Here is a 13160-nt window from a genome sequence, read left to right on the forward strand (position 1 = left end):
AGTATAGAAAAAAGATGGTTTGGCCTAAAATATTTTAAAGGTGTATGTTAGCAATTAACTGCCCACCATCATAAAAGAAAATAAATTTTTGTCTCTTTTAGATAATATAATTTTGAACGGAATTGCATGCTGATGGCTATTCCAGGATAAGTTGGCTGCAGAATACACCCCAAATAACTGATTCTCTCTCCAGTTAAGAAGCAAACTGGACCAATTAAAGCATGTGGAATATTGTAAAAAAGTTAAAACCATGTAAAGAGAAAAATAAAACATCAAGTGCTATTAGTAAATACCTGGGTGGGAAATTTTTAAGGTACATTTTAAAAATTGTTTATGACAGGCACCCCTTCTCCCCGTGTTAAAGGCCTTTCGTGCCTACAGTTGCAAAATAAGTTCACAAAAACACAACAGGGCTTTCAACTGAATTGGCATTATCTTGAAAGTCCACAAGATGGGGATGCTTCTCTTTTTTTGTAGGTCTTTAAGTTATTATGAAAGAACTGTTCTAGCCAGTGGTGTATTGGAGCATCTCCTACTGGCCTGAGAGCTGATTATTAAAATTTTAGGAATTATGCAAACTGATTGTTAAATACAGGCATCATTAAAAATTAAATTACATAGCTTATTATTAAATAAATGGCATTTATAAAAAGGTAATAGAACTTAAAATTCATCATTTCCTAATTATTTCACTATATTTTACTATGATTTATGTTCTTGAAATTATTTATGAATATTGTACCTTTAAGTTGAAATAACATATTATGGTGTGCTACTGTGTGTCTTCTTCCCAGCTCTGTTTTCAGTGATGTTACAGTGATAGCTTGAAATTAGCTATGGTGGGAATATTTACATCATAGAGTTAGGCAAATCCATAAATCAGGGCTTGATTTATTGTTTATTCCTTGTCTAGATGTAAGGTGATGGAGAAAATGCTAATAACGCAAACTTAAAAGTGTCATGTCTTTAGCTATTACGTTGTACATAGCTCAAAAATTTGAGAATATATTTTGCAATTCAAAAATGATTATCCACTTCAGCAATGATGTTATTCACATTGTTGACATCATTGATGTAAATGAAAATATCAGCCAGTACTCTGAATTACATGTGGAAAGTTGGTTGCTAAACATTTACCAGCACTTTGCTGGTCATGGCATAATGGAGTTCGGTGTATTGGCAAGAAGTGGATGGTATAAATTTATTATGCTGTTTTTCAGCTTTAGGGAATCATATCATGACATGTGGGCATTAAGAAAAAAGAAAGGTTGAGTTTTAAAAGTCATTAGCTATAGCAGAAATAATTTTAAATTTGAATCCTTTGATTATATGCCTATTATAAAACAGAAATAGAATCATAGAATTCAGGTTCAAAGAATGCTTAAAATAAATCCAGACCCATCTACAGATAGAAAGTCTTTCTCTAGTGTATCAATCATCCAGACTATAGAGACAGGGCTCATTACCTGATAGTAGTGTTGGAGAGCTCTTAGAGTTCTATATATTGAGTTAAACTATGTTTTCCTTTAATTTCTACCAGTTGGTTCTGGTACTGACTTCTGAGAAACATAGAAGCATAGAAACAGTGAAGAGAACATTTATTGCTTCTGTAGAGCAACCAACCCTTCAGGTATAAAGGTAGTTTGGATGTTTCCATTTAGACCTTTTTGGGCAAGAAGTATACCTTTATTTAGTTCCTTTAACCATATTTTGTGTGGTAAATGTTCTGAGCCATCTAATCGAAGACTGTGTTGCCTTTCTAAATATCCACATAGCTACCTTTTGGGTTTATTGACTTTGTAGATGAAGTAAAAGCTTTTAAATCATTTTTTTGTGCAAATTATACACAAGTCAAGTGTTGGGTTGTTTTTTTTTTTTAAATCAAAGTAGATCTTTGTATTTATTCATAGTGCTTTCAGCACAGCATTCTAGATTGTAGAAGTAATATTGTAATTTTATCATTTTTGGTATTTATTAATCATTGATTTTATGTCAGTTGCAGATTTGATAAGCACTCAGTGTTTATTGCTTATATTCAAATTATTGTTTAAAATGTTGAATTTCAAAGGGCTGTTGGGGACACAGATCACCTTTAAATAATCCTAAATTCACTTTTACCTATTATTTTTTGCTGTGGGTGCTATTAGTTTTATTAAGTAGCCCACATTTTCCATACTACATGCAGAAGTTCATCATGATGGGGTGCCTGGGTAGCTCAGATGGTTAAGCGTCTGCCTTCGGCTCAGGTCATGATCCCAGGGTCCTGGGATCGAGTCCCGCATCGGGCTCCCTGCTAGGTGGGGAGCCTGCCTCTCCCTCTTCCTCTGCCTCTCTCTCTCTCTCTCTCTCTCTCTCTCTCTCTCTCTGACTCTCATGAATAAATAAATAAAACATTTAAAAAAAGAAGTTCATCATGATGTATATTGTCAGATGCGTTGTTACCTGAGATCAAGACACATGATGTCTGTGGGATCCCCTCCAATGAAATACACTTTAGTACTTCTGTTTTTGAAAGGTAGGCATTTTTGAAAAATCCTGGCATGTCTAAATGTTAAAGTCCTATTCACTCACAATTGGAAAGAAAGAAAATCTATCATGAATTGTGGGTTAGATAATAATGAAGTCATCAGAAGAGAAAAGGAATGAGAGAATTCCTGGGAACACTTGGTGATCAGGGCCATGGCCATGGTATATACCTGGGCTGAAAAGAAAACAGCCTGTGCCATGAGAGCCCAGCTTCTTCACTGAGAAAGTATTCTGGATCAGGTTAGAGTTTAGGGATCTGGAAATAGTTTCTCTCTTATTATCTATTTCCTTTGAAATGTGTGTGGTGAAATCTTAGCAATGAGTGCTTCTGAGTGTATAAGGGTGTTTCTTTGCTATGTAGTGCACCTTATTCTCTTTACTGTGGATACATTAATACTTTATAGTATTATTTTGAAGATTAAAAGAACTCAATATGAAGTTGACTGGCACATTTTCTTGTATTTTTCTCATAGTAGATAAAGGTTTATTTAACCGTTTGTTAAATTTTTTCCCTTTGTTAATTTCCATTGACCAATCGTGGTGGAGGTTGTCAAGCAGTTATGTGAGTTGTCTCATCACATTTCTTATTCTCCACTCTTCTTCATCCTGCTTTATTGCTGTTTTTTGTTGCTGCTGGAAGAAAAATTTATAGTTGGTCTTTTGATTAAATAGTAAACATCTTTTAGAAGGCAGTCCTGGATTTGTTGTCTCGTTTTCTAGCCTACATTCAAGTTATTTTTAAAAATCTTATTTATGTGTATACATTTATGTTGAACAAATGTGTTTTTAGGGGTCCTCCTTGCATATACTTTTCAGTGTAAATTCTGGGCTCTTAAGAATAGAGTAGTGTTTTATGCGTACTTAATAGCTGGCAGTCACTTTTTTCTAATAATCTTTTAATTTAGCCAAAATAAGGCTACTTGTTAAAAAGGTAGAGAGGACTTGGGACGTAGAGATAAAGGGTTTTGGGAATACGAAGAAAGAGGATATATGGATAAAATTCATGGGCTCATAAATTATTTTGGAATTTACTTTCCTTAGTTGCCTACCTGATTACATTCATTATTTTATGGCAGGTTTTGCTTTCTTTTAACTTGAGGGTTTCTGTAGGATGAATTAGTAGGCCCTCTACCTAGTCTTTAAAAGTCTTTTGGTTCAGTACATTGTAATTAGTCTTTGGTAATTGAATTATTCTCTCTTCTTGCAGATTGAGGTGGTACCATGCAGCAAGGAGCAGAGAGATGCAGAGTTCGAGCCAGAAGGCCTGACATGGCACTTTATGTACCTAAAGCTCGAAGGGGTGTAGTGCTGCTCAAGTCAGGTGATGAGGAAAAAAGCTGTGGTCCACCTAGCTCCGTGGTGAAAGAAGAACAAAAAGAAGATTGTTTCTTGCAAAAGGCGATCTTTAGAGACAAATCTGAGACTCAGAGCCTAAGCATTAATCCCGATAAAAAGGAGCACAACCGTAGAGAAGGAAAGAAATTTTCAACAAAATTAAGAAAAGGCATGTGCCTTCAAGAAAGAAAGAAAGATAGGGTTTGTGTTAAGAGGGGAACTACAGAATCCAAAGAAACATTATCCCAAGGACATCAGCAAAGCATCCCAAATCCTGGGATACCTAGGGTACCTTTACAAAGACATTTTAAACCAAAGCAGGTGGAGCGTTTGGAGGTTGAAACCACAGATGTGACGGGACCTGGGAAGTTGCTTCTATCTCCGTCTTACTCAGAAATGAGTGAGGCCCAGGTTCTAAACAAACCATTCCAAAATGTGGAATTCTGTGATGTCAGTAGGCATGAATTAAGTGGCAAAACATTTGAAGGCAGAGGTTTAGAAAGCAGAATTGAAACTGATGCCAAGGTTGTGGAGATACTATCCCAGTTTCCTGGAGTTTTTAATTCTGTGTTGAAACCTGAGAGTATGATTGTACCTGTAAAACTGAATTCTGATTCTGGAATTGTACAACAAAGCATGCAAACATCGTGTGGAATGTTGACTCCCAGCAGTGGAGGCATCACTGCAATTTCTATTCTTGGAAGTCCGGATGGTGTCACTGACCAAACCTGTGTAGGCTTTGAAGCTGAGAATGTTGGTGATGTAGCCAACAGTACAGATTTCATCTTGGGTCAGAGAGGTACAGGTTCCATTCCTGAGACTGTGGATCACATTTTTCATAAAATGACTATAGTCAGCAAATTAGAGAGCATAAATGGCATTTTTGATCCGACAGTGATTAGAGAGTGTGAGGAGAATGACAGCACTGCTGATGACTTGTGTATAAAGTATGAACCTTCTGATACAGCTCTCCTTGCTCATGAAATAGATACAGATAATGAGTCGAAGAGTGTAGGTGACATTACCAATAAGGCATGTAAGGTGGACATTACACATGTCTTGTCTGATCCGATAACTATGGGCAGCCCTTGTGTAGTTGCAGTTAGAACAGCTGATGAGGCCTGTAGTAACACAGGTAGTTTCTCAAAATATTTAGAAATGAGTGCAGATACAGCCCCTCTTCATGTAACTAGAAGTGGGAATGACATGGAAAATTTCAGCAATCTGACTGCTTGCTCAGATATTTATGCTGAGAGTATTTCATCTAGTTTCACAGAGTCAACAGGAAAGTTGATAGAGAGCTTGTCAGATTGTGCTTCCTCCTTACCTATAAAGAAGATTGCTGGTAGTAATTGTAACACTTTTTTGGACTCTGAACTCAGTATGTTAAATGGGACAAAAATACTTTCAGATAGTGCCTTGGGCAATGATCTAGATTGTACTGGTGATATAACAGAGGCATTGCATGAACTAAAAACTGCTGAAGAGTTCAAAACAAAAGAGGAAGATGACTCAGAGAATATAGAATTTGGTGTATCCTTTCCTGATACAGAATCTGTATCTATGGAAATACCCATGGAACCGAAAGCAACAGAAATGTCTCGTGTGGAGGGAAGTGCTGCTACTGAGGAGAGCTGGGAGTCTTTGTTTAATGATGATGGTGACTGCCTGGATCCACGTCTTCTACAAGAGGTCTGTTTAGTAGAAGTTGCTCAATGTTTGCATAATTTATAGATTTATAGAGCCTGGTATTTTGGGGGTAATTTTGATAGATATTTGTGTACACCCAAACCTTTACTCATATTACATCCAGTCTAAGGGTTCCTGCAATAAACAGATAGGATTGTAGATTGAGAAAAGAATGCCTGGTAGATCTTTACAAAGTAAAACATACCAAATTGAGCTGTATTTATAATAGCCAAGTCCTGAGAGATCTTATTGAATAGATTAAGGATGAACTTAATGGATTCTGGCTATCTGTTGAGGAAATACAGAGGGAAATTTCTTCAAAAGGGATTTTCTGCATTGACAAGATGTATTTTACACAGGCCTATTTGAGGGAGGAGAATAACTTATTATTCATATTTATTGTGTTTTTCCAGGAAATGTTGGAATGTTGTTAGACACTGGAGGGAAGGAAGTAGAGAAGGGAAGGATAAAATAAGGGAAGGTGTGATTGTTTCTTACGTAGTTTATGCTGAGTTAAAGAATAAATGGTTGTTGTGTATATATAGAAAATATGAATAATGACATGCTGATTAGAGTTCATAAATACAAAATGTTGGGTTTGAAGGCATTTTAGAAATTATTTAATCTTTTCATTTTCTTAATTTAGACATTCATTCTCTATTCAGTATTTAAATTCCTAACCACAAATAACAATCATTGGCTTTAAATAGTAGAACCACTTCCCCCTTCATTCCTTATAGTGGGTTCACATAACCTTTGTCTGGAAGGGGAAAAAATAATTTCCCTGTGCAGTCCCCAGTTTTATAAATGAGGCAATTGAAGCTTAGTGGTCATATGTTTAGAAAAGGCAGAAGCAAGATTTCAGTCTAGTTCTCTCAATCCAGTGTTGATGTTCTTTCTACCAGACCACATATTTACCTATAAGATAGTTTTGTTTGATTCCAGAGAGCCTTTTAAATATGAAGTGATTAGTGCTTTTGTTTCTGAGAATTAAACCAGAAGTACAGAAAAACGATCACATGGATGTGAAGAGACACGTGAGACTGAAGAGGGGGCAGGCCATTGGACAGAACTGACTTTCTAATACCAAGCAGTTCCTTGTCATTCTTAGGTGTTTGCATGCGCACCTCTACCACAGTTAGCACTTCTTATGGTCAAGTCGGAAACACTATGTCCTAAACATTCCTTAGAAAGAAATATAGAGCAGAAGGTTATCTGTGAATGGGCATCCATGAACCTCTTGAAATTGCATGCAAAATTTTATATGCATGTGCAGTTTTTCATTAGATTCTCAAAGGCATTGCTTCCCAAAGTGTCATCCCTGGACCAGCAGCATGAGTGTCACCTGGGAACTTATTAGAAATGCAAACTCTTCAGCTAGCTCAGCAGTCTGTATATTTATGTGTTTTCCAGGTGACTCTGCTGCACATAAAGTGAGAGCCATTGCCCAAAAGGTAATAGACTTAACTATGTATCAGAATGTGAGTGTGGTAACTAGAGATGGCTGTCCAACCATAACTAGAAAGAAAAACACTGTTCAGCAGAGGTTTTAGGCCCAAATTAGGTTAAGAAATACAGTAATGTGGGAAGTTAGGTGAATATAGAGAAATTATTAAGGATCCCAGCACTGGAAGAAGGTCTCAGTGTTGGCAGAGGGATTACCTGAGGGGTAGAGAGCATGGTTATGCATAGGAGAGAAGGAATAGCTTCCTGAGAAGAAAGGCATGGCACACACAGCCTTTTATGCATGATGGGACTCAGTAAATATTTATTGAATGGATGTAGGTGATAGGGCAGAGTTGGAGCTCTGCTTTTTTAGGGTGGACTCCAGGGGCTCTCAAAATTTCATTGCTGCTGGAACTTGGATTCTCTATGGTGGTAGATTAGGAATATGGCTTCTCTAATAGGGGAGGAGGGTTCATGTGTGCAACTCTGTTTTTCAGGTCTTTACGCTTTTTAGAATAGGTGCAGAAGAATGTAGGCAATCACTGAGTGTTTTGAGGAGCATAGTAATGTAGCCAAAGAGGACACTTGCATGACCTAAAGCTAGGAATGGCTAGAAAATGGGGTATGTAATGTTTTAAGCTGAAGACAGCCAGTGCCTAGGTGTTGTGTTTGGATATCACATACTGGGTTGGTGCTTGCCAGGGGGTGGGGTCTGTGTTGAGGTATAAGGGGTGATGAGAGCAAGAGGGAAGGAAATGGATTGAGAATGCAAGTAGTGGATCCAACTCCAAAGTATGGTCTCCTGTGCTTTGAGTTTTAGGAGATGTAATAATAATTTTATTAAAAGATGTCACAAATCCAGTAACATTAATAGCCCTCTGGTGACTATTACTCTTAATTTATTATTTATATTGCTCCAAACATACTTTATTAAAGGCTAAACCGAATGTCTGCCTCTCTTGAAAACTTTCCAGCCAATGATTTTTGGCTCTTATCCCAGCGGGTCTGTTTCTTTGTTGACAGTGGCTACACGTGGAGGTATGTCTAATACTTATGTTAGGCAGGGAGGTATGCTGTAGAGCAGGGTGACAGTCATTGGCATGTGAAGCAGTTTCCTGCACATTTGAACTTCTAATACTGCCTGAGTGGGTAGAGAGCATAGATAGGTCATTACTGAATTCCTGGAACTGCAGTTCTTGATGAGTTTCTAAAGATCACACTTAATCTAAAGCCATGGTTTGGGATGCCCAGAAATTTAAGTTGGTAATTGATAAAGAAAAAGATGTTGGCCTGACTTCTTCTAACCCTCTGAGATCTTGGTACAAGAACACAGGAATTATTGTTGTCTAGATAAAACTTCCATAGCCCCTGCTGCCTCCTGTAGTGATCTGCAAATCTCTTGATTGGTAGGAAGGTTAGTAAGATACCAGCAACGTAACACTGTTGTTGAAAGACTGTGGCATCTGGTCCCTTCACTGGCCATTTGACACTGGTCATTTGACACTGGTAATTTCTGGCCTTGATTTAGGTAGGAATCTCCTTTTGTTACAGAAGACTGCTAACAATGTTACAACCATGGAAAAGAGAAGAGTAAAAGAACATGAGCCATCCCATACTGTCTTCCTTTGTGTGTACTGACTCAACATTTATGTGCTCTCTTCCTATATAGACCTTTGCAAAAATGCTGTGTTTAAGTAGGAAACCCAAAAGTGAAAGGAAAACTTCAAAATCCAATCACTAAAAGCAAATTATATGAAGTATGAAGGGAAGAAAGTCCTTCATATCCCATCCCCTAGGGACTTCATTAATAGTTGGTACTTCACTTTGCAGTTAAATGGAAAGATTGAGTACTTAGAGTTTGATAAACTATAAATTTGTAAATAGCTAGATATATATGGTTATTATCACTTCCATTTGAAAGGCACCGTGTTACATGCCAGCTTTTTTCTCAGCTTAGTTATCTAAAGTTCCTTTTATTTGGAGAGACAGGATGTAACCGTGTAATTAGATAGTCAAGTAACAGTCTGAAGGATAATTTATATAAAACCACCATATAAGAGATGTCCTAGATTTGATTGTCTGATGGGTGATCTAGACAGTGGCTTCAACAAAGGATGAGATCCCTGAGGGCTAAACTGGTTGACACTGTTGCATGTTTTTGAGGCCGTAGAATTAAACAAGATTTGAAGCCCCACTTCAGAGATTGTTGTATGTTCCCAATTTCTACTTTCTATTTCTTAAAGTTGATAGATTTTCGTTTTTTGAGTAGTTTTAGGTTTACATAAAAAAAAACTGAGAAGTTTGGGGTTCCCATATAACTCCTTCACTGTTTTATTACTATTTTAATTTTTATTTTCACAGTGCCTTTTATTATTAGTTGCAACTCATTTTAATAGGCTTAATATTTTTATTAAAATGTCTGAATTAATATGTTATTGACTGCCTAAGTGAGGATTCCAGATGCCATATATTTGAATGCAGTCACTCGAGACATGCCATGAAGAATCTGATTGAATTATGTACTCTGTGGTTCAGTCCACTAGTGAATGATGACTAGATCTCTGGTTCATACAGAAAGAGGGAACATTAAGGGGATACCATTGCTCACAGTTTGCTCATTTCTAAGCCAAACATCTCCTAAAATGAAAAATCTCCCATCTGAGCTCCATTAGGTTTGTTGCATAATATTATTTTCCTCTGAATCTGCATTCATACCAATAGCATATTAATTTCTGATGCTTTTTCAGAACTAGAGAGAGGTAAACAGTTCTAGGCCTCTGTTATCGGTACAAGGAGGCATTCTTGTCTGAAGCTTCAGAGCTTCCTGGTGTGCCTTACTCTGTCCTGGCGGTGCATTTGCTTTAGAGAGCTCCGTGAGATGTGGTATGTGGGATATAGTGGGGGCAGGTGGGGTAGGAGTAGCGAAATAACTCATAACGTTTATTCCATCTAATTCATTCCCTGTTTAGTGGCAGTAGCGGCAGGGGAAATGGTAGGGTTGGCAAAGAGAACCAGAGTGTACACTCCACCCCAGTCAGAAGAAAAACCTACTAAGAGCTGTATCCCAAAATTAAAAATTCATTTGTGTTAAAAAGTTTGGTTAAAGATAGAAACATACCTTTAGGAGAATTAAGCTCATCTACACTTTGATTTAAATTAATGTAATCATTTGTATCAGAAATTTCGTGGAGGGCATGTTGGATACTCTGTTGCTGGGCTTTGGGGAGGGAGTGTTCGAAAGGAAGAGAGGGACCCAGCTATAGGCCTGACTCCTGAAGTGGGTAGCCAATGGTCAAAATACATTTAAATTCAGACTGTTTTGTGTTACGAATTTGGGGTTGGGGTGTGAGGAGGTATAAATTTGTAATAAAGCCTTTGGGACATTAGGGACAGAGGGAAATTAATGCTAGTCAGCAACTTGTACAGATCTTTTGTGTGAATTGGCCAAAAACTGAGATTGTTGAGAAAAGCCAAGAGGATACCGAGGCATACTAGATCCTAGGCTTGATGCACGAAGACTGTGTTTCTGATCCTTCAGATGATGGGTCATGCTATTATATTGCCTGCCCAGGACATGACTGACTCATTTCTTTCTTTCTTTCTTTCTTTTTTTTTTTTTTAAGATTTTATTTATTTATTTGACAGAGACACAGTGAGAGAGGGAACACAAGCAGGGGGAGTGGGAGAGGGAGAAGCAGGCTTCCCGTGGAGCAGGGAGCCTGATGCGGGCTCGATCCCAGGACCCTGGGATCACGACCTGAGCTGAAGGCAGATGCTTAACGACTGCGCCACCCAGGCGCCCCAAGACTGACTCATTTCTTAAAGCAGTGGGTCTCAGTCTGCAGTTTGAAGGTCAGAAGTACATACGTGTTGCCTGATGGGGACAGATAGATAAGGGCTAATACTCTATAAAGTAATAAAGAAAAAAAATTTTATTTGGGAGAACTGGCATAGATATGATGTAGGTAGGATCTTAGGTAGCTGAAAGGAGCATAATCAGGGACTAGAGAAACTAAGCAAGAAGTGGAATGGCAGTAAATGCTAAGTTTATCTGTTTTGCAGTGTTTCTTAGGTCTTGTGGGCAGCCATTGTCACTGATTATCATAGCAGTACCTGAGTCAAACTATCAGGGGTAGTTTGGGAAGATTCAAACCTATAGCAGTCTCCTATTCTTGGGTGGTCTGGTCTTAGGTCTTTCTTCTTCATTATTGGCATCTCTCCGTCTAGTTTTTCCAATCATCCTGGGAAGAGGAGGAAATAGAGATGTTCTCCCTGCCTTCTTAGTGCTTCTCTTGACTATAAATTAAATCTGTTCGGTGGATCTGTTTAGCATCTTGTCAAGGATGCCACCATCAGTCTGCCATGTTAACTTATGTACTGCCTGAACAGGAATCAGGTCCGTGTTGGTTCAGGATGTTCACTTGGTTTTTGCCCATATATTCATGTGTCATACATTACTATCCATGGGAGAGAACTAGAGCTCTCAAATTTATCCTCTGGCACTGGGGTCAGTAAATGATCATCTGAGCCAGTTGTTGGGCACCATACATGTCTCCTTGTTATACCTTTTTTATTTCCGTTTGCCCTTTTCCTTTTCTGCTTCCTTGTTCATTCTCCGCCCCCCCCCCTTTAATTATGCCTAATCCAAAGCTATGGCCATGGCTTTCTCCCACTGAGGATAATCAGAGGTATTGAGATACTGCTTATACCTATTCTAGAGAAACTATAGATGGCACCTTTCAGGGCATTCTACCCATTCTTGTTACAAATTTTATGAAGCCAAAGTTTGCCTTTCCGGCTTTGGTTTCCTGGTAAGGTCAGTGGGGGCGTAGCCTAGATATGGTAGATAATTTTATTTGTGGGTAGGGAATTCCACTGGGGACAGTATCTCCTCTTATACTTACTATATAGAATGAGAGTTTTAAAGTCAAATTTTCCTTCTGTTGAAAAGGACATAAGTCCAGAATAGTACAAAAGGGGGCTAGAAGCTATCATTTATGCTGCATAGCATACAGATATTTATGCTGTAATACTTTATTGGTATTACCTTTTTAGGGAACTCCTTTTGGATGTTTTTTAACTTGGGTCATGGGAAATTTGAAAAAACTTGAAATACTTTTTTTTTTTTAATAGTGTTATTTCCCTGGCTGCCAAAGACGAGACGTTAAATGGGTAAAACATTTTAATTGTAGCTTTTGGTTTATTCACAGTACCATAGACCGACATGAAAAATTCTTGGCTGTTACCCTCAACTTTCTGTAATACTGGCATGACCTTAGATAGAATTAAATCCAGATAGTTCAAAAACCTTTTTTTGTTGTTTTTTTTTATAGCTTTAACCTGTTCTTCAACCAAATCTTTTAATTTATTGAGGTTTATAGGAAATAATGACATTTTAAATTGATTTTCAACAGAAAGTGACTTAATAAGCAGTTATGTAGCCAGAAGATATAAGGGGAAGAGAAATATAGAAACAAAGAACTTGAATAACCTAACCTATGTAATTGAGAATTGACTGTATGGGTTAATTCTGTAAGTAATGTTATCATGTTATACTACCAACTTGTGGTCAAGTCTTTGTTGTCTTTGTCCCTGTAACTTGATGCCCCCATGTTTAAATTTACAGACACACCTATAGTTTAAAGTGGTTTATTATGTTTAATACAACTTTATTACATACTGAAATTCAAGTTCTTTTTGTAATGTATGCTGAACATACATTAAATGTTGGGTGGGTGGTTAGGCAATCAGGATGAGGTTGGAGGAAGAGACAGGTCCAGCTCTAATATAAGGTGTTGTGTCATGAGTATTTCAAAAGTAGTGCACATGAGGTAAATGCTGTAGAAGGGTAGAGGAAGATCAGATTATACATGCTTTGGGGTCCTTAGGGGAGGAATCAGAGAAGAGGTGGTGTTTGAATATGTCCTTGGAGAATGGTGTGATATATTTTGAGATGTGCAAACTGACAGATGTTAGCACTTGCAAAATAATAAGACCAAAGCAATAGGCAGGAGGAAATAAGATGTGTTTAGGCATAGTGAATATTACTCTTTGGTTGGAATGTAGCATATTTTAAGGGATGACGTGAGATAAAGCTAGAAAGGTGTATTAGTATACTGTTGCTGCCGTAATAAATTACCACAAACTAGTGTCTTAAAACAACA

At 37.7% G+C, this 13160-nt stretch overlaps 1 protein-coding gene across 6 annotated transcripts in view; it reads left to right on the top strand.

Moving 5' to 3' along the window:
* The window catches only part of R3HCC1L (R3H domain and coiled-coil containing 1 like), a 96593-nt gene that overhangs the window by 53542 nt on the left and 29891 nt on the right, over positions 1 to 13160 (top strand). For all 6 annotated transcript variants that reach the window (XR_003520363.1, XR_003520364.1, XM_027596426.1 and 3 more), the window contains one exon: positions 3734 to 5553. Coding sequence is in view for 4 of the 6 variants with exons in the window: in XM_027596426.1 (XP_027452227.1) it covers positions 3748 to 5553 (1806 nt within the window). In the remaining 2 variants the exon portion in view is untranslated. The remainder of the gene's footprint in view (positions 1 to 3733; positions 5554 to 13160) is intronic.

The sequence above is a fragment of the Zalophus californianus genome, chromosome 15 (assembly GCF_009762305.2).
Source record: "Zalophus californianus isolate mZalCal1 chromosome 15, mZalCal1.pri.v2, whole genome shotgun sequence".
NCBI lineage: Eukaryota > Metazoa > Chordata > Mammalia > Carnivora > Otariidae > Zalophus > Zalophus californianus.